Source organism: Camelus dromedarius, chromosome 12, assembly GCF_036321535.1.
Source record: "Camelus dromedarius isolate mCamDro1 chromosome 12, mCamDro1.pat, whole genome shotgun sequence".
Lineage (NCBI taxonomy): Eukaryota > Metazoa > Chordata > Mammalia > Artiodactyla > Camelidae > Camelus > Camelus dromedarius.
Window position 1 is genome coordinate 47,816,730 of NC_087447.1, and position 27,657 is coordinate 47,844,386.

At 53.1% G+C, this 27,657-nt stretch overlaps 1 protein-coding gene across 7 annotated transcripts in view; it reads left to right on the forward strand.

Moving 5' to 3' along the window:
- The window catches only part of P2RY2 (purinergic receptor P2Y2), a 38,880-nt gene extending 11,625 nt beyond the window's left edge, over nucleotides 1–27,255 (forward strand). The window contains exons 1-3 of one of the 7 annotated variants that reach the window (XM_064492686.1): nucleotides 2,960–3,198; nucleotides 14,881–15,155; nucleotides 20,049–27,255. In XM_064492686.1, the coding sequence (XP_064348756.1) occupies nucleotides 20,053–21,183 (1,131 nt within the window). In that variant the 5' untranslated portion in view covers nucleotides 2,960–3,198; nucleotides 14,881–15,155; nucleotides 20,049–20,052 and the 3' untranslated portion in view covers nucleotides 21,184–27,255. The other 6 variants (XM_010989236.3, XM_010989227.3, XM_031460296.2 and 3 more) reach the window with 6 other exon arrangements.
- Nucleotides 27,256–27,657: the final 402 nt, after the last annotated feature.

Consider the following 27,657-nt stretch of genomic DNA (forward strand, 5'->3'; position numbering starts at 1 on the left):
AAAAGCATGAACAAACGTAGGGATGTGTGTGTCAAAGGACTGAGTGGCTTGGAGAACTGTGGGACATCCTGTAGGACTAGAGTGTGGAAGGCTAATAGGGAGTGGGGACAGGGGAGTGTGGAAGGGTCAATGGAGCAGGTCACACAGGGCCTTGAAGGACATCCTGAGAGACTTATGCTTCCTCCTCCTGTGGGGGATGGAGAGTCGCTGAGCAGGATTGTGAGGTTGGGATTGTCAGATGGTCAACTGCCTGATTGAGCCCAACTCTCAATGAAGTGGGGGAAATTGAGGTGGTAGCTGGTATGAGGGGGCATTCTGTAAGCTGGCAGGCTGACCAGAAGAAGCTGGGGAAAGTAGGATAGGCAGCTTGAACTCTGGCTCTGGAGGCCTGGGGTTGGGGTAAGGGGCCAGGCCCTGAGTCTGTTTCTCCTCCTCAATCCATTTCCTGGCCTCCTCTTCCATGCCACCTCCTCTCCCCCATCAAGACCAGAGAGGGGCTGGGAGGCAGCTCCTGGTACCTCCCCCAGTCACTATGGGGCTGTTCTATTCATCCATCTGGCCCAGCCCCCGCAGGGGCCTCTGTAGTCAGGTCTTTGTGTCTGCACAGTGGCCCTCTTTGTCCTGAGCAGCCCCCCCCCCCCAACCCGCCGCCGCCATCCTTCTCTGTCTGCCTGTGTTACAAAAAGCACCAGTTTCGCAGAGAGACTGATCAGGGCTCTGATCTTGGCTTCCTTCCCCCATTGCATCTCTGTGTGACCCTAACCAAGTCATTTTGCTTCTCTGAGGTTTGGTTTTTGGTCCATGAAAAGGATCTTTGTGAGGAATCAAACCCCTGACAAGAACTGGTCTGCTACCCAGTGCTGAGAGACAAACAACAAATGATGTCCACAGGGACCCCTACCCAACCTCATGCTGTTCATTGAAACTCCTGCTTCCACCACTCACCTCATTCTCACCACTGCCTGGCCAGGTGGCTGTCATTCTCCCATTTGGCAGATGAGAAAACCAAGGCCTGAGGATAGGTCTGTCTTCATAGACGTGTGACCTATGCTTCGAAGGGCTTCTACTTGATTCAATGTTCTGCTAGCCCATCTTGAGACTCTAATTAGTTTTTTTTTAAACAAGTTTTATTTTATTATCCTTATGCATAAAGGCCTATATCACTGTGGTTTTTAAATAACAGTGGACAGAAAAACTCCTGGGGAAAGGCTTCTGATTTGAGATGTCAAACTAAACTCATCTATTTACCTCTTCTTCCTCTCAATACCACAGTAAAATGATCATAAGATAATATGAAATGGTATGCACACCAATAGCCATGATTACAATGGGGGCAGATATCAGCAGATGCAGTGGCCAATATATTTTTAGTAGATATTTTATAATAGGCAGCATAATGACCCACAACGATGTCCACATTTTAATCCCCAGAACGTGTAGCTATGTCACCTTACATGGCAAAAGATACTTTGCTGATATGATTAAGATTAAAGATCGTTTTAAAAACATTTTTAATTGAAGTGTAGTTGATTTACAGTGTTAGTTTTAGGTGTACAGCAAAGTGATTCAATTATACATGTATATATGTATATATTTTCTTTTCTGATTATTTTCCATTATATGTTATTACAAGAAATTGAATATAGTTCCCTGTGCTATACAGTAGGTCCTTGTGAGACTCTTAGTAGTTTTTGAACAAGAGATCTGCATTTTCATTTTGCCCTGGGTCCCCCAAATTGTCCTGCTGTCAGGGAGGTAGGGAGAGGCTTGCCTAGGCCTGGACCAGGCTTCCTGCCTCTTGGGCTGCCTCTCCTGGGTGCCTGCATCCTAACATGCCAAAAACCAGAGTTTTCAGGCTGCATTTGGCATCAGAGGCCTGGCCCCTGCCAGGGAAATCTGAGGAGCACAGTTCCCGGTCAGTGAGGCAGGCAGGGATGGGCCAGGCCAACACAGCAGTTCAGAGAGCAAGACAAGGCTGCTGGAGCCAGCCCAGCCCCATGTAACCGGAGCCTCAGTGTGGGTCCCAACGCTGAGGCTCAGCCATCACTTTGAAAACTCAGCGGGGCCCTCCTTCCCAGCCTATTGCAGTTCCAGGACCAGGGGACCTACCACAGACTCACTGTGTGATTTGGACATTCACTTCCCCTTTCTGAACCTCATTTTCCCTATATGTAAAGTGATAATGATCACACCTATCTCATAGGATTCTGGTGAAGATTTAAATGAGATACTTGAACACAGACTAGCACACACTAGCAGAAAATGATCTGTAAATAGAGTTCTCACTCGTTCACTCATACAACAAATATTTATGGAGGCTATCCAGGTGACAGGGACAGTGCTGGGTGCTGGGTATTTAACTGTGAACAGGATGGACACTACTCTGCCCTCAAATAGATCCCCATTAGAGAGGGAGATAGACACTGACAGTGATAAGATGGTGATAAGTGATGTGACAAAGCAGGGTACCTGATGGGGTGCCTGGGCTGGGCCTTAGAGGAGCCATGATGGGGAGTCAGGAGAAAGGGCCAAGGGCAAAGAAACATCCAGAGGCATTGCAGGCAGAGGAGCAGCAAGAGCCAGGCAGCAGGCGAGTGAGGCCCCAGCACAGCAGCCTGGCTGGATCAGAGGCAGGAGGTGAGGAGGGTAGTTGGGAGAGCCTGGAGTGGCAGGCTGCAGAGCCAGGCATTATCTCAAGGGTGTGAGGCAGGCGATGGCTGGGAGGGGCCATGGAAATACCACCCTAACCTGTGAAGGGGGGCTTGGAGGTGTCCGGTCTCAGCTGACTAGGAGGCCTGAGCCAGGGCAGGGGCTCCACCCCCAGCATAGATTCTCAGAGCGGATTTTCTCAGGGGAGATGAGGGAAGTCAGAAAGGGAAGATGAGAAGGCTTGAGAGAGCCAAATGCCTCCTCAGGGTCAGAGAGGCAGGAAGAATCCTAATGCCTGGGGAGAAGCGCTCCTGGTCTTGCCCTCCCCATCCTGACCTGCTGGTGCTAATGGAACCCTGCTCCTTGCCTCCTCTCACAGTGCCCCCTCCTCACAGGGACCCTTATGTGCCTGCACCTCCACCACTAGCCTGCCTTGGCTCCATGATCTTCCACCCACCCAGATGGGGCCTTGTGTGGGGCTTGCTGTGGGACTCCCTGGGCCTCAGTTCCTGGCTGGATCAATGGTTCATCAAAATCATACCGGGAAATGTAAGTAAATACAAATATAAAAGCAAAGGAGCTCAGGTTGAAGTGAGATGGAGGCTCCTAGGGCTGCCCTGATTAGAGGAGACTCTGCTGGGGAGCCTGCTGGACTTGGTGATCTTTAAGCTTAGTGATGAGAGTGCCAGGGGGAGATGTCAGGAGACCTAGCCCCTCATCAGAGGGGAGTACTAACCTTTTGAACCTTAGCTGCTTGGGATGGTAGGCAAAACCTTGAAAAAAGAACCTTAGACGGCCAGTGAGAAAGGGATCATTACTGCCATTTTGCAGAAGGGAAACAGACTCAGAGAAGCATCACAGGAGGTGAGGCAAGAATAGAACATGAACTCAACATGAACTTTAAGGGCAAGTCCCTTTCTTCTGTGCCTCAGGCCTAAGTCACCTGTTGTGGTAGTTCAGACACTGTGTGTCTTAGGGATGCAATTTCTTCCTCTGTAAAGTAAGGGGGTTGGACTGGAGCAGGAACAAGACTCTGGGCTGCCCACCCTCTGGCTGGAGACTGAGGTAGAGCCCTAGGTCCTCATCTTGGTATCAAAGGAACTTTTTCTCTGGGCCTAAACAGCAGTTACAGTCAAGATATGAAGGGAGAGGAGAGAAGGGGGTTGGCTGGGGCCTCCAATGTTCAGGAGGACTTCCCTGCAGAGACTCCAAGGCCTGGGCTCCATAAGTAAGGGCCATAGGGATCCCCAGCTCCCCAGAAGCTGCATGGATCAACTTGGAGAGTAAGTGGAGGAGGCTGGACAAGGAGCCTTTGTGTTTCCTGGGTGAAGGTTCCTGGGGCACTGCAGGGGTGGCTCAGCCACACAGGGCTGTGTGTCCACCCTGCTGCAAGCCTGCAGCCAGGCTCCAGTCAGCTGATGTGGAGCCCAGCAGGACCCAAGGTCCCAGGGTTCTGGGCAAGCTCCTTGGCCACAGAAACAGGTCACCTGTGCACTCGCTCAGACACTGACTGTCCAAAGCCCCACATGGAAGGATACTGGTGGCAGGAGGGTGAGTGTGATTGTCTCTATTTCACAGAAAAGTAGGCCCTGAGAGGGACTGGAACTGGGTCAGGGTTTTCCAGAGTCAATGATTAAGCTGAGCCAGAACCTGCACTCCTGACACCTAGACAAGAATGACAGACAGGGGCATTCGTTCATCTCCCATTCCCACATTCAACAAGTATTGGGCAAATCCTGGGACTTCTGGGACGACAGCAGGAAGAAGGCAGATAGACCTGGTCCCTGATCTGGAGCTCACAGTCTAGGAAAGGGAAAGACTTAGGGTCCCTAGCCACAGGAGCCATCAGAGTGGGGTTGAGGGTAGAGAAGGGAGTGATGTTTGTGGCTGGAGTAGTCTGAGAAGGCGACTCAAGGGAAGCAGCTTGAAATGACAGACCAAAAAGCGGATTGTTCAGGAAATTTCTTAATCTGGATGAGATTAAGCAAAGAAAGCACAGAGGAGGCTCCCTCCACCCTCCTCTCCGGAACTGGAGAGGCAGGACCCTGAATGCCTGGATTTCCTCCCTAGGGCAATGGGAGGCTAGGGCTTTGCGCAAGCTCTCTGGGAGGAGTGGGCGCAGGTTCGCAGGAAGGTCTCTAGGTGGGCTGTAGCAGGGGCCACACAGGCGCCAGACAAACTTTGCAAAGCTTTAGCGTCTTTTGAAAACCTCTCATCCTCCCGTGTAAGGAAGGCGGGGGTGGGGGAGATGGGGCGATGGCCTTGGTCCCCAGGCGGTAGGACCGTCACCGCCGGCCCCTCCCAAGGCAGCACCTGAAGCGGACATGCTGATCCCGCGGCCCTATCGCTGGGCGGCGTCCTCCAGCGGGTGGCTGGGTGTCTGTCGGGGCGGGAGGTGGTGGTAAGGATGCCTGGGTCTGTCCAGAGTCTGCCCCGCCCCCGGCCTGACCCGGAGGGGTGGAGAGCTGCGCGGAGTGGGCAGGGCTCTCAGGCACGTGGATCCTTGCGGCGGCTGGACTCGGGCGCGGACACCCGGGAGCAGCGGCCCGGGCACCACGGGGCGAACGGACGAACGCCCCGCGAGGTGAGGGCGGGCAGTTTACAGGGGCCAGAGGCGGAGAAAGGGCGGCGGGCGTGCCCGGGAACGCGGCGGGTGGCGATTCAGCCGGCGCCAGGCAGGCAGAGCCGCGCATGAGGCTGGCCGAGGGGGCACGGTTCTGGGCCGGTGTGAGCGTTCCATCGGGTCCATGGTGGAGCTCAGTTTTCACTGGAGCATCGATCTTGCGGAATGTGGACTGATACCCTGGTGAGTGTGTGTTCGCGTATTGGGAAAGTTTGGGTGTCACTGGCTGAGTGCGTGCGCCCCTGCGGGGTTGAGTGGCTGAACCTGTGGAACTTGTTTGTTTGAGTGCTCTGGTGTGGGTGCCCTCGCGGCATGGAACCATGGCCAGAGACAGGCCAAACCTGGAGTCCCGCTGAGCCCCCTACCTCCAGGGGCACTCTGGGTGGCAGCTTCTCCTAGGCTTCGGCAAGATTGGGAGGGCTGGGGCAGTGGCCTGGAAGGACAGTTAAGCCTCTGTCAGGGGACTTTTAATCTGGCAGGCTGCTGTAGGAAGGGTCAGTCGGGAGAAAGGCATTGTATTCCCTCCTCTCCCCAGCTAAGGCTGTAGCAGGCTTAGGGTCCCCCCAGGAGCCCAGACCCAACGGCCAGACCCTACTGCAGACCAGGACTGACTGTTCAGGGGTCTGTGGGGGCTCTTCCTTTCAGCATGCATCCTCAGCTTCCCTGGGCCCACAGCGTGAAGTGCCGGCTTTGTTTTGTGTCTAGGCTAGAATAATGAGGAGCTTTTGAGGGCCAGGGTGGAGCCCAGATAAAGTCTCAGCTACCTATGTGTAGGAGTGTTTGGGAAGGAGAGTCTTTGAGCAGACAGGGCCCTCAAAATCTCTCTGGAGACCCAGAGATCCATACTCCATCCTGCCATGCACAGTGTGACCCTGGGCAAGGCACATCCCTTTTCTGAGTCTCAGTGACCTCATATGTAAAAGGGGAATAATAATGATGTGGAACTTGAGAGCTGTTGAGGAGCTGGTGTGTGGGTCATGTTTAGCACCAGTGTCCTCCTGGGCAGGCTTACTGCTTGAGGGTAGGAGGGTCAGTGCCTGGAGGAAACTTCCTGAAATCCAAATCCCAACCATTCTCCTCCTTGAGCTAAACTTTCACGGGACTTACACAGGTCCAAGCCTGGATCCCTTAGCCTGGGACTCAAGGCCTCTGAGAACTGGTCCTTGCCACCCTCTCCAGACACCTCTCCTGCCTAACTCTTCACCCTCTAGTAAATGCATGTAATCTGCTGTGCACACTAGTCATTTTCTTGCCTCTGGACCATTGCATAGTCTATGCTCACTGCCTGAAATGCCCTCCTACTCTCATCTTCCTCAGTTGGAGAACTACCTAGCATTGAGGCCCAGCTCAGATGTCCCCTCCTCTGGGAAGCCTTCCTTGATTCCCCAGCTGGGTTGGAGCCTCTTCTGGGCTCTTGCAGTCCTAACACTGACAGCCCTGGTCCCACCTTAGACTGTTATGGTCTCTGTCTCTCTTCTCCTTCCCAAGGTCTGGAGACCACTGGAGGGCAGGAACTGGGTCTTACTCATTTTGGTGTTGCCAGAACCCTACATAGGGCCAAGCTGAGCTGAGAGAGCAGCAGCAGTCTTTAACTCCTGCCTGCTGTCCCCAGCTTCCCCCATGAAAGCCTGTTTATAGTGCAGCTCCATGTCATTACAAAGAAGGGAAAACCAGAATCCGGTCATCAGAATGGGTGGCACAGATTGTTAGAACAGTGTGTCCTGGGGCACTACGGGACTCAGAGTGTGCAAGCTAAAAACTTGGATTTCGGCTTATAGGCAAAAGGGAGCCATGGAAGGTTTGTGAGCAGGGCAGATTCATGGTCAGAGCAGCATTTCAGAAAGATCTCTCCAGCTACACTGTGGAGAATGAATTGAGTAGTGTTAAGTATAGGGAGGTCAGGACATTTGTGATATAGACACCAGAAACATCCAGGCATTATTTAAACTCTGAGCCCTTGCCCCCTTGGCCAGATACTTCTCTGAGTTCTCAGATACTCTTGCTGAAGAATTTGAGGACAGTTAGAGCTTGAGATTGATCTCACCCCAGCTCTGTCCCCAACTTGCTGGGTGGCCTTGGGGCAGTTCCTGCCCTGCCAGCCTCTAAAAGAAGGCCAGAACAAGCGAAGTCCTGAACTGAGAGTATGTGTGGGGAAGGCCCTGGCACAAAAGGCTTGTTACTCTCTACTTCCTCCTGCCTTGGGCTGTCCTGGGGTCTGGCCAGCAGGGTTGGAGGATCACAGTGGGTGACACTCCCAAATGGCTGCCAAGCTGAGACTGTAGAGTGAGGCTATGGCCCCTCCATTCTTGTCATTCTCCTGCCCAGGGTGCACAGGGCTCTGAGAAGTCTTGATCCTCCAAGGATCAGCTCAGAGAGTGTGAGAACATCACCAAGGCCCCATAAGTAACCCCGTGAGTGCTTTGATTTGGCTTCTTTCCTGGCTGTGAGAAGCCACTGTGCCCCTTTCGGTGTCAACTGTGCCATCTGTAAATTGGGCGTGATGATCCTTATGTATTTGAATGAAAGATTGCTATGAGGACTCTTGAGACAGTGTCCAGGCAAGGGCTTTGTAAGCTGTGAAGTGCATACACAGGGGAGACATATGATACTCATAGACCTAAATGCATTTTCAGGGTGATACTAGAGCACAAGTACAGTAGCACAGGATCGATCGTGCTGGTTACTGGAACTTTAGCTATTGACTTCCTTTCTCCCCCTGCTCCCTCTCTGCAGAGATAGCTTACTAGTAACATTTTATAAATGTCCCTTATTTTATCTTCCGTCAACCCTATGAGGGAGGAATTATTGTCCTCGTTTTGCAGATAAAGAAATAAAGGCTCAGAGAGCATCTTGCCCCAGGTCACAAAGCAGAGGTGAAACCTGGGGTTCCTGCCTACCTGCCCTAGCTTATCCCTCCCCGCTCCAGACAGAAGCCCCGTCTGGGTAAGGCCTGGTCCTCTAGCTTTCAGGCTGAAGGAAGTTTGAATCTTGCCCTGAAAACATGTCTTTAGTTCTTGCTTGAGGTCTGGTTACCCAGCTGCTGATAAGATATTGCCTACTCCAGCTGCCACAGGGCCAGAGAAACCTCTGCTGATCTGAGTGAGAGGGAGTAGAGTGAATCTTTCCTCTCTCCAAATGTCCTTCCGTGGGTGTGTCTGGTGCACCTTTTGGTCCACACCTTTGGTCCACACCTTGGTCCACACCTTTGGTCTATAGGCTCCTTTGTGTCTTCAGGCCTCTCCCAGCTGTCCAGCCCTGATGTGGGGAGGCTGGCTATGGGGGCCTTCCCTGACCTTTGCACTCCTCCTGGAGGTCAGCTGCAGGACTAGGCCAGGCCAGGCCCGCTTTCGCTCCCTGTCCACGCCACCCAACACAGGGTAGGCAGAGGGTGCCAGGGAGTGTTTGGGAAATGAGTGACCAGGTGAAAGTGAGCATATGATGGAAGGGGGGGGCCTTACTCCATGGAGAGCTGCAGTTGGCTCTTGAGCAGAGGAGTTCTTCCACTCCTCTGTCACCCCGTCTCCTGGGCCTGAGATGTGTCTGGTCCGGTGAGTAGCTGGAGTCCCTGCTGGGAAGGTGGGCATCCTAGGCTCTTCTGGGCAGCTGCTTCCTCCTTGGCCCTGTACCCTGGTACCCTGTCACTGTCATTGCAGTGATAATGATACTACCTGGGCCCTGGAGCATGGGAGGAGGGCCTCCTTCAGACTTCTTGGAGCCCAGTCCTCTCCCCCTGCCTCAGAGGAGGATATTGGTGTTGCTGTGGCTTCCTGGTGAGCGCCCAGCTTCCTCAGCCCCAGCTTCCTCAGACCCAGCTTGCGGGAGGAGGAGGCTTGCTATGGCTTGGCTGTGGGCTGGCAAGGATACTTCTCATCTCACAGGGAATCCAGGGCCAAGGGACCGGATCTTCCCACCAGACCATGGTCTGTGTAGTCTCCTCGACCTCCCTGCCTTCTGACTCCCCTTTCCTATCCACCATCTATGTGGCACCATCTCTGCAAAGGTCAACTCTGACCATGTCCTTCCCTGCTTAAGTTCTATCATTGTCCTTAGGGTTGAGGCTCCCACACATTCTGTGCCACCTAACCTTCCACTCCAGCTTCATATATTCCAGGCCTTCCCTTGATAGCCCACACTGTCACCCCACTGAGCCTTTGCACATGCTTCTCCTTCTGCCTTCAGTGCTCTCCTCCCTTTGTGTCCACCTGACAAACTCCTAATCATCCGTCAAGTCCCAGCTCAAATGACCCCTGGAAAGCTCTCTCTGACCACCTCCTCAGGCCAGCTAGGGGTTACTGTGGGTTCCACGCCCCCTGGGCTTCCATTGGTCATGGCATAAAAATTTAAGTGGACTTGGCCCATGTCTGTATCTTTCTCCTCATCCAGACTGGAGCTCCTCAAGGGCCTGACCAAGTCTGATCTGAGTCTGAGTTTGCAGGGTCTCTCTGGGGTCCAGCACATGGGGACATTGGCAAGTGTTTGCTGAGACATTGTGGCTTCTGGGAAGGTGATTTATGATTGTGTTACTCTGAGAGTCCAGACTCCTGTCGTTCTAAGAATCTCAAAACCAAAGTCTATCAGAAGGAGTGAGTAACAGAATTAAAGAAACATTCAGCATTCACTTCTAGAACCAGAGACTCAGAATTGGACTGTAAGAGCCAATGAACTCCAAAGCCTGGAAGTACTGTAGTGGGACAGTCTCAGAATCACAGACTCATTTGTATCCTGTTCTACATTTGTGTCCCTTTTTCTATTTTAGGGTCCCCCTCTTCCTCCCAAACTGGACCCTCCCTGCTTCTCTGCAGACCTGATCACAGGCCTCTTTCAGGAGCCTTCCCTGACTGCTCTGACCATAACCCCTGCTCCTCCTGTAGGTCACTCGGGAAGGCCCCCTGCTGAGAAGTGTTTCAGGGTTTCTCTGCCAAGAACAACAGATGCAGCCCCCCGCTACAGGACAGTGCATGATTTGCTAGCCCCATGGAGTACCCACTTGCCCTATTGTCTTACTCATTCCTCATGAGCTGTCTTATGTAGCAGTGATTTGCCCTGTTTGACCAGTGAAGAACCCGAGGCTCAGAGAGGGGAACTGACTTGACCAAGATTGCACAGCTTGGATGGTTCCAAGTTGGAAACTGAACCCAGGGTCCTTGCCTCTTGAGTCTGACTGGAGGCAGTTGAGTGTGATGGGTCAGGGTGAGGTCCAGGGCATTGTGTTCCTGAACTGGCTCAGTTTAGCAACGTGTCTCTGTGGCTCTGTGCTGGGCTGGGCTGTGTCAGAGGTGGGTCAGATGGTCTGGAGTCCTACCCCAAAGTGGGGCTGGGGTGCTTAACCCCACACTGAAAATAATTAGAACACCAGACCTTGATAAGGTCATTCTTCTTAAGGAGTCTTGGTTTCCTGATCTGTAACTGGGGAGGACCAGCCTGGCTGACCTGAGACCCACATACTCAGATGCTCTGAGCTCAACACCAGCGGGTGGCCCCTGAGGCTGAGGTCCTGGGGGCTTCCAAGAGGAGATAGGCTCCAGAAGGGGCTACAGAGACCCAGGGCCTCCAGAGGATGCTGCAGAAGCTTTGCACTGCAACAGCACCTGCTGATAACATCTGAGGTTATTACCCCTCAGCTATTTCCCTAGACCAGCCCTAGTGTTTATAGTACAGAAAACACACCAGTCATGCCTGGGGGCCTACTGGCCTTCAGTCCTATGGGGGACATTTGGAAGAGGGGCAGAAGGTAACTTTCAAGATTCTTCCTGTCCTCCAACCCAACCCTCTCTATTCCGCTCAAGCCATAGGGATGACTGACTATTCCCCAAACATACTACATGATCTCCTGCCCCAGTTTTTGCTCACTCTGCTCCTCTTCTCTCTTCACTGGCCTGATTCCCACCCATCTTCCAAAATGCAGATGTCCCCTCATCCAGGACGCCTTCCTTGACCACCCCTATTCCCATTAGGGGCCCTCTTTCTTCCTTCAGCCCTGATCACCCTAAGTTATCATTGCCTATTTCTGGGTCTTCCCCAATACTCTTCCCCTCCACCCCCAATCTTGATAGTGAGCTCCTTGAGGTCACAGAAGGTTCTGACCCATCTCAGAGTCCCCAGGTGCCCTGCACAGGGCCAGGCATAGATATGGGAGCCTCTGTAAAGGGTGAGTGAGTGAAGGCATAGGGTGGGGTCTAAGTCCTGCTGGGGATCTCTAGGCTGCCCTCCATTCTGAGGATGGCCTTCGGTGTGGGAACCTGGACATGTAGTCAGTCTGGCTGTGGTCAGCCTTGTTACTCTGCCCATAATAGCTGTGGGTTTCCTGCCCCTCTTATCTTGCTGAGATACCCCCATCCTCCCTGCTTTCTCCACCTATCGAAATCATCTCTTTTAATTATTACACAAAATGAGTCTAAATCATCTCTTTTAGCTATCTTGACAACCTATGAGGCTGGTACTGTTCTTAGATTGCAAGAAAATTGAGAGTCACGTTGTGGAGCTGAGGCTTGTTCGGGTCACTGAGCTGGAATGGCAGAACTGGGATCTCCCACCCGCCCAGTGCCCTCCTCTGCCCCTCCGTGGTGTTCTGGGTCCAGGGCCTCTGTTTCCTTTCACAGCACCCCACCCCCAGCAGAGTCAGGCAGCAGGAGTTCCCAGAATGGTGACAGGTTACTTTCCCCTGCCAGGCTGGACAGGGCCCGCTAGGTGGGTGGCAAGCAGGCAGTACACTCTGGAGCCACCCTAATGGAGAACCTGGAATGTTGTCCAACCACCCTGGAAATTCTGCATCCAGCCTGGGAACTGCCTCAGCCACTCCTCCTGGCTTTGGGCTCACTAACCTGGGGCCACAGGAGAAAGACCCTGTGTGGGTTAGAGGTAGAGCCCCGTCAAGGGGATGGGTAGTCTGTATGCTAGGCTTGGCTCTGACCTTGGCTTACTGGTGACCTTGGGTGAGATCTTGGACTACCCTTTCTGGCCTTGGAGTTTTTTTTTTTCTTTCTTTCTTTTCTTTTCTTTTCTTTTTTCTTTTTTCTATCCTTTCTTTCTTTCTTTCTTTCTTTCTTTCTTTCTTTCTTTCTTTCTTTCTTTCTCTTTCTTTCTTTCTTTCTTCTTTCCTTTCTTTCTTTTTCTCTCTCTCTCTCTCTCTCTTTCTTTCTTTCCTTCTTTCTTTCTTTTCTTTTTTAACTGTGAGATGGGGACAATAACCATCATGGCTGTTTCACAATGGGGAAGCACCAGGAAGAGCACATCTTGGGCCCTGCCAGTAGGGCATTCCCCTCTGGCAGGGAACTAATCAGACAGGCAGAGCTGTGGGGCTCAAAGAGGGCTGGTCAGGGAGCTTCTTGGAGGGGATGATATGGGCTTTGTAGGGTATGAAGTAGTAGTCATGTTACCCAAAAACAGTGTTCGCCTCTTGGTGGGTGTGGAGCCAAAAATACAACCAAGCCAAAGAGTGGGAGAAGGAAGGATTTATTACTTGCAGTGGTTAAGGAGAACACCGGAAATTTTTCCCAAAGCCGTTTCTCCCTGAACAGCAAACTTGGGGAAGTTTTCAGCTAAGGGTACATACATATTCATGAAGGTGTTTGAGCAGAGAATTCAGCATAGAATTGGGGTAAATGTTGACAAAGTCCAAGCTTTAGTTGATTGAAGTTTCTAGGATCAGAAAATGTCAACATCATCATTCCTTAGGTTCCAGTTGATCTGGTGGTTGAGCGCTTCAGGCTAATCTTTACCATCGAAATAGAACTGGGAGTCTTTTCAACTGATTTATTATTTGCTATTGCTACTTGTCTTGCCCTTAAGATCATTAATTGCTGAGACCTGTTCAAGGGCAAGCATTGTGGTCAGGCTTACATGCTAGGCCTAAAATGACTTCTCTTATGTCAAGAAAGCCATGCCTGATTCTCTTTCTCCAGGGACTCCCTCCCCTATCTGTTTACAGTCAGGGGCACAGCTCCTAAAGTCAGACAGATCAAGGCTGCTCTGCCATTTGCTAGCCTTGTGACCCTGGAGAGGTCACTTAGCCTCTCTGAGCTTCTCAGGATTAAATGAGAAGAGGTCGATGGAGACACCTAACATGGAACTTGGCACAGAGAAAGCCCTCAACTCTTGTGATATAGCTGTTAGAAGATAGGGAGGGTGTCCTTGAGCAAAGATATGACCATGGGACTGCTTTTGCTGTGCTGGAGACAGAAAGATGAAGGTGGAGGCAAAGAGGGAGGGCAGTGTGGAGGGGTAGCGGGGACCAGATCAGCCAGGGCCAGGAGGGATAGGAGCGGAGGCAAGGAGACCAGTAAGTAGGCTGTGCAATGGTCTGGAGGAGAAACGCAGGCTGAGGCACCGGCGCGGGGGGGGGGGGGGGGGCGCGTCTGCATTGGTTACAATAACTGGGCTTGGTGAGTGATGATTTCACATGAGTGGGAAAGGGATTGTCAAGGATATATTGGAGCTTTGAAGCCTGGAAAGATGGGTGGTTGAGGCTCTTTTCAGAAATGGGCGTGTGGCTTTGAGAGTGTCTTGTTCCACCTTAGGCTTTTGAGTGAAAGCAACTCCTAAGGAGGAGAAGATTGGGTGTGACCCTGGGTAGAACCTTGTCACTAGACTCTAGAGCAGACTGGCAAATAGCTACTAGCCCACTGGTCCACGTCGGCCTGAGACTCCTGGGACAAGGTGCATTGGGAAATGGTGGTCCAGTCTTTCCCGATGCCCCTCCGCCACCCTATTCCTGCAGCCATCCATCTCCTCTCCCCACATTCCCCAATGCTTGCATTGTACTTTCAGCTTGGGGGCTGGCCTCAGCTTTCTCAGACCCCACTCCCCTACTGTAGGGAAATGAAACCCGTAGATAAAGGAAGGGGATATTTTTTCCTCTGAGATTTGTCTGAGGTTCAGGTAGATGCTAGGACCAGCCCACAAAGAGCAGTTCCTCCACCAGGTCACCATTCCCAACTGAAGCCCTGTGCCTGCTATGTGTGGTGGGCCCCCAGGCAAGATGGAAACCAAGGCCAGAATCCAGAAGACCTGGGTTCTGGTCTTGGTTCTGTCCCTGGCTTATTGTGGCCTCAGTTTCCTCCTCTGTCAAATAGGAGTTTGGCACAGGTGATTTCTAAAGGCACTTCCAGACCCTGACTGTCTAAGACTGTGTGTACGAGAGAGTGTCTGTATTGTGTATCTGAGTGTGACTACATATATCTCTGTGTGTCTGGGTGTGTCCACGCCTATGTGTGTCCATGTGTGTTTACAACACCTATGGAGGAATGATTAGAGGTGGGATCAGGGAACAGGGGTACTCCAGATGGAGACCCAGCCTGAGCAAAACTGTGCTGGCCAAAAATACTGCTGAGTGTATATTCGACAAGGACTCTTTCCTGCCGTGGGGCTGAAGCACAGACCAGGACCAAGGGAGAGGGCACAGGAGGCTCAGCTCAGCTCTGCAGGGTGTCGGGGGAAACTTCCCTGGCAGAACGACCCTCCTGTAAAAGAGGGTGCCGGGAGATCTAGGCTGGGAACAACCATCCCTGGAACATGTGAGCTGAGGGTGGACGGCTAGTGGGTGTGGTTGGGGAAAGGGCACTCCTGCCTACTGAGATGAGTACACTAGGTCACCTCTCTGCCTCTTTCAGGCCAAGCTTGGAGCAAATGAGGCAGCCTGTAGAGGGCTCAGCCTGACTGACTTCCTGTGACCCAGAGCCCATGCTGTCTCCACCTCCCTGTCTTAGGAGCCCACGGCACTGCCTGCTCTGAGAAATGCTGGAAGCTGGGCGAGGCCCAGGCCGGGGGACCTGTTTTTCTTGTTTCCCACAGAGTTCCCTGCAGCCCTGTCCTGGCGTGTGCATTCATGAGTGAGGAACCTGAGCCAACGCTGAGCATCCCAACAGTGAGAGCAGGGGCTGGTCAGGTATGAGTGTATGAGGAAGGGGTCCACTGGCTGGGAGGCTGGGGCAGGCACATTGACACATGTGTATATGCTGAACTGGGGGTAGATCAAGGGGATCCATGCCCTTCTCATCCCAGGCTGTGATGAATTCTAGTTTCCAAGCCAGACAGTCCTGGGTGCCAAGCCCAGTTTTTCCAATTCTCAACAGTGTGATCTTGAACAAATAGCTTAACCGCTATGGCAGTATCTGCCAAGGAGTGAGGAGAGGGATGAAATGATCATGCTGCAGAGTAGCTGCCCAGCCCAGGCTTGGCCCCTACAAAGTGAAGGGTGGTGGTGGTCCAGGATCAGGAGCTCCTGATCCAAACTGACCCACAACCTGAGCCAGAGATGGGTGAGACAAAGCAATGTGGCTCAGACAGATGACCCGGCTTCAGAATGCTCGGGTCCAGTTCCCCTCCCTCTGGCATTTCCCTGATCTGTCCAGAGAAGGGCAGGGCTCTTGAAAGAGAGATGGTCCAGGGCCTGCTTAGGGAAGGAGCAGACCTCAGGCCAGCTGGACCCCTGGAGGGCTGGTGTGATCCTTGGTCACCTAGGGTCAGCAAATGAGGAAACTTTAAACATCATTGTTCTCCAAAAGGCCATCAGAGAAATAAGGGAAGGAGAACCTTTATCATAAAGCTCAGCCTCCTCTGGGCTCCCATAGCCTCTTGTGCTTGCTTCATTCACTCATTCATTCATTCTCTCACTCACATCACACCTGCTTTGGCTCAGGCCTCTTGCTGGATGATAGGGACAGGGAAGGGAATTAGATGGACCTAGTCCTCTAGGAGCACCTGGAATGTGTTGGGGTAGAGGGGTGGAAGGACAATGGAATGCCCTGGGAGGTTAGGCTGGAGGAGGGGAGCTCCAGAGATGAGATGACATTTGAGAAGAGCCTTGAGGGATGGGCAGGATGGAGTGCAGTGTGGGTTGGTCTGGAAAGGCTTTCCAGACTGAAAGAACAAAGGCTGGGAAGCCTGTCAGGGCACTTGCATGGCTCACATCTCCCTCCAGATGAGGAGCTCTTCAGGGCAGGGCCAGCCAGAACCAGGCACAAGGGGCTGGTGAGTGGAGTTGGATAAAGTTTGGTGGGAGCTGGTCTCTGGGGAGTTAAGGATGAGGCCCCAAGGACATCTAGGGTCAGGAGAGGCAGTGGAGAGGGCCGAGGAAAAGGGACGGGGACTTGGCTGTCTCTATAAGCAAGAGCCAGAGGTTTGAGGGGGAAGTCAGGAAAGATGTACTCACAAGTTGGTGGGCCAGCCTGTGGAGAAAGAGGGCCGGTAGGGTCAGTCTGGCTGGGGGCCACGGTAATAGAGTCCCCAGCTGGCCTGGGAAGGTGGAGGCCAGGATGTCTTAAAACAGGTAGAAAGGGCAGCTCCCTTGGTTCATGAGAGATTTAGGGGAGTTTCCACCCTTCTCAGCAGTGTCAGAGATTCTACCATGAGTTAGTAATTAGCTAGAAACTCTTTGTGTAGAGCAATGAGATGTTGACTATGAAAGGAAGATGAGGGCCCTGACCCTGACTCTGAGAAGAGATCCTCCAGGCCTCAGCCCCAGGGCCTGAGCAGAGCCGGGGTGTGGAGCCGGGACTGGGTGTGTGTGCCCTGAGCATGGAGTATGAAGGGGGCCACCCTCCCTGTCCCCAGTGGGGCAGAGCACCCTGTGGGGTAAGTTTTAGGGCCACAGTTCTACAAGGCTAGGGGATTCAGCCCATGAGAGGTCTGAGCCTCCGGAGGCAGGAAATACCTGATGTCACTTGGGGCTCTGCTGCAGAGCTGGGTACCCCAAGCCCATGTCCCCAGGGGGAAGGTTGCCACTCCCTGACCCCAAACAGCTCCTCAGTCTCACACCTGGGCCTCCTGCAGCTTCTGTGAGCCAACAACTCTGCCCACCTCCCAAAGTGCCAGACCTGATGGTCCCAGCCTTACCCCATCCCTACATGCCACAACATCCCTTCTGGGCACCCCACACTTACCTTTTCTGACAGTGAATTCCCCCTCTCTCCCACCTGCTCCCTCCCCTCTTCCCGACCCCTGAGCCTGAGGCATCCCGGCCCCTCCTCCACCCAGACTCACTCTGGGCCAGTCTCTCCAGCCTCCTTCCTAAACAGCTCTCAGATCTCTCCCCTCAGGAGGTCCCCAGGCCTGGCCCCAGCTTGGGCCTTGGTGTTACTCCCCTGGCCCACCACACACACCGACTCCACAGCCTCCAGCGAGGACCTCTGTCACTCCTCCACCAAAGCCCTGAGAGAGCATCCCAAAGATTTCAGGAAAAGGCTGTGTCTGAGCAGAACCTTGAAGCACATAGCACTAGAATGTACCTACATGTGTGGCAGGCACAACTCCAAACATTTTACACAAATTCCTCCCTATTAATAGTAGGTTCTATTAATCACCTCATTTTTGCATCTGAAGGAACAAAGGTAGTCTGGCTCCAGAAGCCAGGTTCTTCTGAATCACTGGAGTTGGCTGCACTGAACGATAAAGAGTTATAATTTCAAAAGGTGAAGAGATGAGGGTCTTGAATGGATTCCAGGTTGAAGGAGCAACATGAACTAAGGCTGGGAGAGGAAATGTGCTGGATGCATTCAGGGAACTTGCAGGTCACAAGGAGTGGGGCTGGTGACAGAGGCTGGATTATGAAAACCTCTGGTACCAGACGGAGGAACTGGGTTTTTTCCTGAGAGCAGACAAGAACCACAGAGGGTTTCAAGCAGGGGAATGAATTTGTCTTTTCCAAAGACCCCTCTGGACTGGGGGGCCTGAGGCTGGAGACAGGGAGGCTGATGCAGTGACTCCAGCAGCAAGGACAGTGACAACACTGGGGAGCAGGGAGCAGGGAGCAGGGGCCAGATGCAGGAAATGCTTTAATGGTGAGTCCTGAGTCCTCTGGATCCAGGCGAGAGGGGTCCCAGCAGCTTGGTCCTGCCAGAGTTACCCCCTTACCTGCATCCTCACCCTGGATCTGACCTGGCTTCTTGGGGAGGAACCTGTATCCATGGGAGGGAGTTCACAGGTACAGGCTCCCTGCCTCCTGGTTGCATTTTTGCTGACAGCAGGAGCTAGGGAAGTCCCCCTAATCTCAATCTCATGGACTCTGAGCTACTTCTGGGAGGCCAGGCTGGGTGGGAAGCTCAGAATCTAAGGGAGTGGATGTCACAGGCCCCTCAGAATCCGAGTCCCAGCCTCTCAGGACCCCAGGTTCCAAAATGAAGGGGATTGTACAGCCCTAGATTTTCAGGATAAGGAGGACTCACACGTCATCTGCCCTCTCTGTCCTCCCAGACACACCCCTGCACACAGGGCACGAGCCCTTTGCAGACTTTGCTGGAGAGCTGTATACACACCCCAATAAGCAGGGAGTTCACCACGTCCTCCTACAGCGCCTTCTATTGTGGGATGGACCTAGACAGGAATTGCAACCCATCCCCAGCTCATGACCTGGGCCAAATTACTTGAATGATCTGTATCTCAACTTCCTTATCAGAAATCTGGGTAAATAGCCTGGCTTCCAGAAGCATGTTGTAAGGATGGAATGAAGTAACATTGATACAGCACACATAGTAGTGGGGTTTGAAAAATGTCAGCTCCCTCTGCCCCTTCACACTGTTAGAAAGTTATTCTTTGTATTTGTCCCAAACCTGCCCATCTGGGACTCCCACTATGATTTCCAGCCTGCTTTCTGGGACCTTTGGGCAAATCTTTGCCCTCCAGACTGCGATATCTGCCCCCTGCCTCTCAGCTGAAAGAGAGCCTTAAGTGGTGATGTTGTAGGGGGTGGGGAGAGGAGGAAGGTGATGTCCTGACTCCAGGTGCTCACTCTCTGGGCAGTCAGGCCCTTTGGGTGTGTTACATGCCCACCACTGACAAGTTCGGAGAAGGTCAAGGTAGTGATGATGTGTGAAGAAGCTGGGCGGGCCTGGAGGAGGCTGAATTTGCCCCACAGCAGAAGTTCCCCTCCGCCCTTACTCCCACCTCCACCCTAGACTTACCTGGAATCTTCAGGAAGGTCACTATCCCATCTGGTAGCCTCATAGGCCAGGGAGCAGGACTTCTGTTCACAGATGCAGAAAGTGCCAGAAAATAGGAGTGCCTAAAAAATATTTGCTGAGAGGTGAATGAATGACTGACGAGGGAGACCCCTGGAAATACTCCTTCAAATACCAAAATACCAGGCACAGAGCCGGAGCCTCCCAGAGATTGGAAAGATGAGCCAAAAGAAAGAACTTCCTAATGCCTCCAGGGAGGTATGGGCTGCCCACTGGCCAGAAACAGGCAATGAGCACTGGGTGTGAGGTGGACCCAGTCAGCCTTGAAAGCCCCTTTGCATGAATCTGAGATGGTTCCCCTCTGAGAGCCCCAGATCCTCGGATTCTAGAGCTCACAGTCATAGTCTAGAACTCTGTCCTTGAGAGTCTCAAAGAGTCGCCAAACTTTCTAAAGGCCAGATGGTAAGTGTTTTAGGCTTGGAGGAACATATGGTCTTTGTCATAACTACTAACACTACATAAACAGATGGGCATGGCTGTGTTCCAATAAAGCTTTATTTACAAAAACAGACTGGTGAGCTGGATTTGGCCCTCAGCAGGTAGTTTGCCCACCTCTGTTCTAAAATGTGAGAATTATATGATCCTGACATTCATGGATCTCATGCATTCTTAAGGTTCCAGGGTTCTGATGTCCTGGGTCCAGGGAGAGAGGCAGGTCAGATGGAGCAGACGCCTTGAATGCAGTTTGGGCAGATCTTAACCAAGGGAGTCTATGGGCACCTGGTGTCCCTCATGGCCCTGTTCAGGTGGGTGTGTCAGGTGTTCCTGCTGGGCCCCGGCCATGACCCTGATGGCTGTTCTCCCTGCCACCCCCTTCCCTTCAGGGCGATGGCCACAGGCCTGGGCCTCTGGAATGACACCATCAATGGCACCTGGGATGGGGATGAGCTGGGCTACAAGTGCCGCTTCAATGAGAACTTCAAGTACGTGCTGCTGCCTGTGTCCTATGGCCTGGTGTGCGTATTTGGGCTGTGTCTGAACTCCGCGGCGCTCTACATCTTCCTGTGCCGCCTCAAGACCTGGAACGCCTCCACCACATACATGTTCCACCTGGCTGTGTCGGATATGCTGTATGCGGCCTCCCTGCCCCTGCTGGTCTATTACTACGCCCGCGGAGACCACTGGCCCTTCAGCACGGTGCTCTGCAAGCTGGTGCGCTTCCTCTTCTACACCAACCTCTACTGCAGCATCCTCTTCCTCACCTGCATCAGCGTGCACCGCTGCCTGGGCATCTTGCGTCCACTGCACTCGCTGCGCTGGGGCCGGGCCAGCTATGCCCGCCGGGTAGCAGCTGCCGTGTGGGTCCTGGTGCTGACCTGCCAGGCCCCAGTGCTGTACTTTGTCACCACCAGTGCACGTGGCGGCCGCGTTACCTGCCACGACACTTCAGCACCCCAACTCTTCAGCCACTTCGTGGCCTACAGCTCCGTCATGCTGAGCCTGCTCTTTGTGGTGCCCTTTGCTGTCATCCTCGTTTGTTATGTGCTCATGGCTCGGCGGCTGCTGAAGCCAGCCTATGGGACCATGGGAGGCTTGCCACGGGCCAAACGCAAGTCAGTGCGCACCATCGCCGTGGTGCTGGCTGTCTTCGTCCTCTGCTTCCTGCCTTTCCATGTCACCCGCACCCTCTACTACTCCTTCCGCACGCTGGACCTCAGCTGCCACACCCTCAACGCCATCAATATGGCTTACAAGATCACCCGGCCTCTGGCCAGTGCCAACAGTTGCCTGGACCCTGTGCTCTACTTCCTGGCTGGGCAGAGGCTTGTGCGCTTTGCCCGGGACGCCAAGCCACCCACAGACCCCATTCCTCCCATCCAGGTTCGCCGCAGGCTGGGTCTGCGCAGGTCCGACAGAACTGACACTAAGAGGACAGGAGACTTGGCCAGGAGTGAGGACTCTAGGCAGACAGAGTCCACACCAGCCGGTGGTGAAAATACTAAGGACATCCAGCTGTAGGACCTGAACCCTTCAGACCTGCACAAATTTATACTGGGGTGTAGGAACTAAGACTTATTCAAAGGGGACAGTCTCCCCAGATATGGACCATCAGTGACTCAGGCCGGAAGGTCAAGGGAGCCACAAGTCCAGTGCTGTGTCATTTGGCATGGGCTCGGTTTGTTCTTTGTGGTCCAGGGAGCTCAAAAGTCCCCACAGTGCCAGGCACCATTTGTATGTGTGAACTGGGGAATAAGGTTTTAAGAAAGGCAAGGGTTCAGGGCCAGTGCTGCCCCTGGTCTGACTCCCACATAAATACCTGGCTGTGCCTGCCAAGGTACCTAGGCTGGAGCCCAGGCAATCAAGCCAAGTAGAGAAACAGGCCCAGGGAGGCAAGTAACTTACCGAGGTCACTCAGCCAAGCCTGAGCCTCAGCTCTCTGGGAGGCGTGGGGCCACACGTTGACCAGAGGACCCTGGTAAGGAGTCAGGGCTGAGCAAGAGGTTCCCACAGTGGGTCAAGGTGGTCTGAGTGCCACCATGGTCTCAGGTCTGCGGAGTCCCCCAGCCCAAGGGCTGAATGTTTGGGAATTTATGTCATAAACCCATCTGGAGGCTGGGAGCTAATCTGAGACTATGACTTCTACTAAAGTTGTTATCACATGCTGAGCCAGGCCCTGTTGTGTAGTTGGAGGACGGGGATACAGCCTGGGAAACTCTTGCCATCCACACCAGTGTCCTTTCTCCAACCTGTTCTCTTCTGCCACCTGCCTTCCCACTTAGGGGCCTCAGTGGTGGTTCACATCGGGACTATCCTCTCCAGACCCCAGGTCATCCTCCACTTTAAAGTTAACTGGCTTTTGTACCTGGCTCTGCTGGGTGCAGAGAGGAATCAGATAGGGTTACAAGATCAAGATCCCCCAGTTTAGGATTTAAAGGAGGCAACCAATCATGTGCTGATAAATGTTAAACCATTTAACTAACTCTTCAGGTGAGTAACGAGAACCCCTTATTTGTAGCATTGCCAATTGCCATGGTACAAATACTCCTACCATGGCCGGTTTCAGACTACCAATGTGATGTCAACCTCCTTGCAAAATTCCTGAAAATTTAACAATTGGCTCTTGTAAGCAGCTACAATTTCTCCAGCACACCACTGGATAATGCTGAATGGCTGAGGCTGTGGACCAGGGCATCAGGGAAGGCCTCCTGGAGTCAGGGGGTGTCTGAGGAAAGCACTTCATCAGAGAAGAACATCCAGGTACAGGGTGCATTAAGGCAAAGATGTAGGGGCAGGAGAGCAGGGTGTGCAAGAATTGGAAGCCAGCTGGGCAGCTGGCACCCAGGTTCAAGGCTGGAATGAGGCTGGGGTTGGGTCACAAGGAGGCCAAGTCAGGGCTCCCTTCTTGTCCTGAGCATGAGGTTTCCTTTGCACTGGGGATGAGTGTGGGAGGGAGACACTCCCCTTCCTGTCCAGCCCTTTGTCTCCTGGGAAAACCTAACTACATGGCATATGGTTAGTGCTCAGGGTGGGTCAGGGCTTAGTGTAGGGGAGATGAGTCTCACCTGGAACAGGTTCTGGGTCCAGCCAGAACCACTCTGCAGACTGGTGGAGTTCATCTGGACAGGGCCCAGCCCTAGCCTTTGGGCAGGAATAGGGCAAAGCTGAGAGACCTCATTCTTAAGCTCAAGAATAAGGACTCACTTTCTCCCCCTCTGGGAGAGCCCTTGCCTTATGGGCCCACTCTGCCTGAGAGAAGGTCCTTCTTTCCCCACCCCACCTCCACCTACCTCCTATGACTTCTCCACCCTTCTGCTCTGCCTGGCCCAAACGGCTCCCCCAGAGGTTGCTCTACTGAGAGTCTAGCTCCAGAGCGCCCCCATGTGACAGGGACCTGTCACAAGCCATGACCCAAAGGATTACTCTGCATTGTGCAATGTGGGTGACTTGCCTGAAGTAGTTGTGAAATGCTCACCCCCCACATTCTAGGTTCTATACTTCTGATAACATAGCCAGGGTCTACATTAGTGTTAGTATTTTTGTGATGATATCTTATAGTCTGTCCTTGAACCTTTCTTGCAGGCCTGAGCCTATCTTTCCTACTAGCTACTGCTCAGGTTGAACCCCATCCCAGTTTATAAGGAGCCTCTACCCAGATAAGATCCTCTGCTGGCCAGGAGTGTAATGCTGAGCTCTGACACCCTCAGCCCTGCTCAGACCCGGAGGCAGAGAGCTATACATCATGACTTTTGGGGCTCTTGATTGTGCATCTGTGTTTGGGGATGGGGCTGTGTCCACCATGGGCCCAAGTTCTCTAGTCCCATTCCTTTCAGAAGGGGTACCTCCAGAAGCTGCCCTGAAGACCCCAAGAACTGAGGGCCACAACACATGGAGACCAAACCATGGCCTAGCACCAGGAAGTCTCCCTTGAACCAGCAGCCTGAGATTTCTAAGGACACAGGACCTAGGGGACAGGAGGGGCTTACTCGCCATCTAATCCTGTGGCAGGCACTAGTAGGGTGGGGAACAGAGACCTAAGAGAAACACGGACAGGCCCAGGGCCCCTCTGGACCCCAATCAAACTGCCTGGCCCTTCGGTATGGACATCTGGCCTTAGTGCTCAGTGCCTGGGCCACCAACCTGGTGGGTGAGTTTCCTGACCCTGCTGCCTGGTACTATTTTCAGCCCAAGTAAGAGCAGGATTTTCCACTCCTCCCAGCCCCAGACCATTGTCCAGCAGTGACGTGGAGGGACCTGCCTGCTCTCAAAATATCTCCTCTTACTCTCTGGGCCTCCCTGCCCTCTCCCCACCTCCTCACCCTGACATCACTTCCTGGGGCTGTTGATTCCTGAAGGCCACTGTGAAAGGGCACAACCCCCTGACAGGGACTCCAGGGATTATTCAGCCCAGCTGCAGACTCAAGGCCAGAGAGGGGCGGGGCCTTGCCCAAGGTCACTCAGCAGGTCAGCATGGTGCCTGGATGTACGCCAGGGGCTCAGGCTGCCCCAGCTGCTCTGTTCCCTTTAGTGCAGGTTAGTGCCTTTGTGGGAATCCTCCATCACCCACTCTGTCCCAGCTCTTCCCACTTTGTAGGAGGAGCTGGGGAGCTGAGGCCAGGAACCCAGGGGCCGGGATGGTAGGGAGAGCAGGATGGGAGGAGTAAATGCCTGCTGACTGGCTTACAGCACTGGTCTCAGTGAGGTCTGTGCAACAAGGGCAGGGGCCCTGGCTCATAGGGTTCTCTGCTTGAGTGGCAATTATCCCTGGGCCCAAGAGGGAGGGGGGATCCCACAGACATTCCCACTCTTACTCTCCAAGGTTCAGAAAGGCCCTGGCCAACATGTCCTCTAGACACAGTTACTCGAGTCTTAGACCAGGTCAAGCCACCAAAGCTACCCCTCTGCCACCACTCTTGTCATGGCAGATTTGGGCTGATCTGTTTAGAGTTAGGCACATGAGGAAGGGAGCTGAGGTACTGGCCCACATCCCAGGTACCATGCAGGGCCCTCTCACATCCATTATATTATTTATTCTTCACTGCTACTGTGTGAAATCAACATGATGCTCCCCATTTAGTAGATGAAGGGACAGGCTCTGAGAGTTAAGGACTTGCTCCAGGTTATACAGGCAGTAAATGGGTGAGTTAAGATTGAATCCTGGTCCATCTGATGCCCAGATTAGCTCCCTTTCCAGTATCTCATGCCTCTAGTAACCCCTGCAAGGCAGGAGAGTTTGTAAACGACCCTTCACATGATTCAAGATGAAAGGCCATCAGTGAGGTTGGGTTTAAGAGCACCAATTCTATGACCAGACCACCTGTGTCTGAATGTTGCCTCCACTTCCCCCAGCTGTGGTATTTTAGGCACCTAATCTTGCAGCACCTCTATTTTCTCATTTCTAAAAGGAGATACTACCTCCCATGTGGAGTACTAGGAGGCTGACCTGAATTAATACACATGAAGCACTTAGAACAGAGCCTGGCACATGATAAGCATTTACACGCCAAGCACTGTGCCAAGGGAATACGAAGGCAAACCAGCTGGACCCTGTCATCCTGAAGTTGACAGTTTACTATGTAACCACCTTAAGATAAATGATTTGAAGGAAAGGACAGTGTGTCTGGCCAGTGAGCAACAGGGTGTCTGCTGTGGCTGAGGCTTCCCTGGGGTGCAGGAGGAGAGAGCGGTTTCATCCTGGGGTAAGATGTGGGACCACCATCTGCCCTGCCTGGCATTGGGTGGCTTTCAGGCTCACAAGCCCGTGTGGGTTTACAGAACCTTGTCCAGGTGCCTGGCAGTGTAAAAGCAGCAGGGAAAAGTGACAGGGGGTGGAGGACGAGGAGGATGTCCTGGATATCAAGCTTCCAGAGTCAGTCCCTATGGACTCGAGGGCTCCCACCCACCCATGGCAGCAGGCTTAGCCATTTCTCCTTGACTGGTGGTGCCCACCACAGGATACTGCAGCCACCCTTGGTTTAACCAAGAGTCAGAGACTCAGGGCTGGAGGACTGGCCTGGAGCTGGGCCACAGCAGGCAATGGATGGGTGGTTTTTGCCATGTGACCTGAGATCACCTGCCTGCCTTCTCTGGGTCACTTTAAAGCCTGGAGACCTTGCCTCCCACATTCCAATTCTCCCTACCTCAGGGCAGCAGCTGCCTAGATTTTTCATCAAAGACACAGCTGCTTCCCCAGGCACTCCCAAGACTCCCTGAGCCCTCAGTTCTGAGGACTAGAGTGGGGCAGTTGGTCTCCCCTGGGCATCAAGTGACCAGAGAGGTGAAGTGACTCCACTGGCACCACGTAGTGTCTTGGAGTAGAACCAGTTGAATGTCTGATGCTTCTGCCTCCTGTGCTTGGCCAGGAGTGATGGGCTGCAGGGTGAGGGATGTGTTTGCCTTCCCAAGGCATATGTGCTTGTGGTGGGGGGTGAAGGGTTGGGGGAAATGAGCCCCAGAAGCTAAGCTCATCCTCCTCTGCCCTGATGCACCATGTGATGTGGTGAATCCCTTTTTCTCTCTGGGCCTCAGTTTCCAGTTTCCCCAAATGCAACAGACCTTGACTCTGTCCAGCCGCTCTACAGTGGCCCAAGCCTCTTTAGTAGAGTTTGCTTCTGTCTGGGTTTCCACTCAGCCAGGTGTCCAGTCTCAGCCCCATCCCAATCAGAAACAATGAGCCAGACCCAGCCAGTCCCCAGGGGCTCACCCCAGACTATTTTCAGCCCTTGGAGTCAGAAAAGGATTTTCCACTTCCAGCACAGTGACTGCCCTGGACCATTGTCCAGTGGTGACCAAGGGATCCGCCTGCCCCAAAATATCTCCCCTGCCCCTACCCTCTGGGCCTTCCTGCTCTGTTTCTCACCTCCACAGCTTGGCATCACTTCCTGGGGCTGTTACTCCTCAAGGCCACTGTGAAACAGCACGTGAGTCCCCTGGGAGACACGACCAGTTGGAATTTATTTCGCCTCTTGGCAGCAACCCCAGGGATTATTTGGCTGCATAGAAGGACTGGAGGCTCTGGGAGGGCTGTGCCTCACCCAGGGTCACACAGCGGTCAGCATGGAGACCAGATGTGAGGCCAGGATCTCTGACTTCTTCAGTGCCTCAGCTGCCTTCATTTGCACTAGTCTGTGCCTCCTGGGAGTGAGAGCTCACCTCGGAAGGCCTGGGGTGGGCATCTGGGGAGAAGCCCGAGTGACGTGGGTGAGAGGGGATATAACTTGGGCTCTGAGCTTGGAACTCCCGGTTCAGTTCTGTGTTTACCAAATGTGGCTTTAGCTTGCATTGAACTCAGAGTTACCAAGTAGCAGCTTCAGGGAAAGAAAGAGGTTGAGGTACCCAGGAAAGCGGAAGCAGGAAGAGCAGGGTTCTGGCCCAGTTCAGCCACCACTAGCTCTGTGATGGCAAACTCAGTTTCCTCATCTGTAAAATGGAACTGTAAAAAGGAGAGTACCTCCTTTCCCAGGTTGCTGAACAGTGAGAATGCAGTAAGGCACAAATATGCAACTTTCTGTTTTCCCCCATCAATGCTCTCTGCCGGATGATGTCTAATTTCCTTTTTCCCCTCTATAAACTACATATTTGGCAAACTTCAAAGCTTTGAGTCACTTTTGGTTAACAACTAAAGTTCATTGCAGTTTAAAATTCCAATCCTCTATTTAATTTACTGCTCCCTCCTCTTCCCCAGTGCTGGGAGGACCCTGCTCCCCCTCCTTTGGGTGCCCCTCTCCTCTGGGTGTTGGACAAGGTAAGGAGAAAAGGGACTGGTGGGTCCTCCCCAGGTCTGCCACAGCCCTCTCTTACTGTCCTTGCTTCTCTGGCCATGACAACCTGGCATCAGTGCCCCTCTGCATGGCGTCCCCCAAACACCAGCTCACACTTTTGTAAAAGAATCTCTTCATTAAACTATCCCAAAGTTACCCAGTTTGAGTATGCCCCATCTTTCCGGCTGAGACTCTTAACTGACACACCCCAGCCTCCCTGAGTGATTTTCCTAGA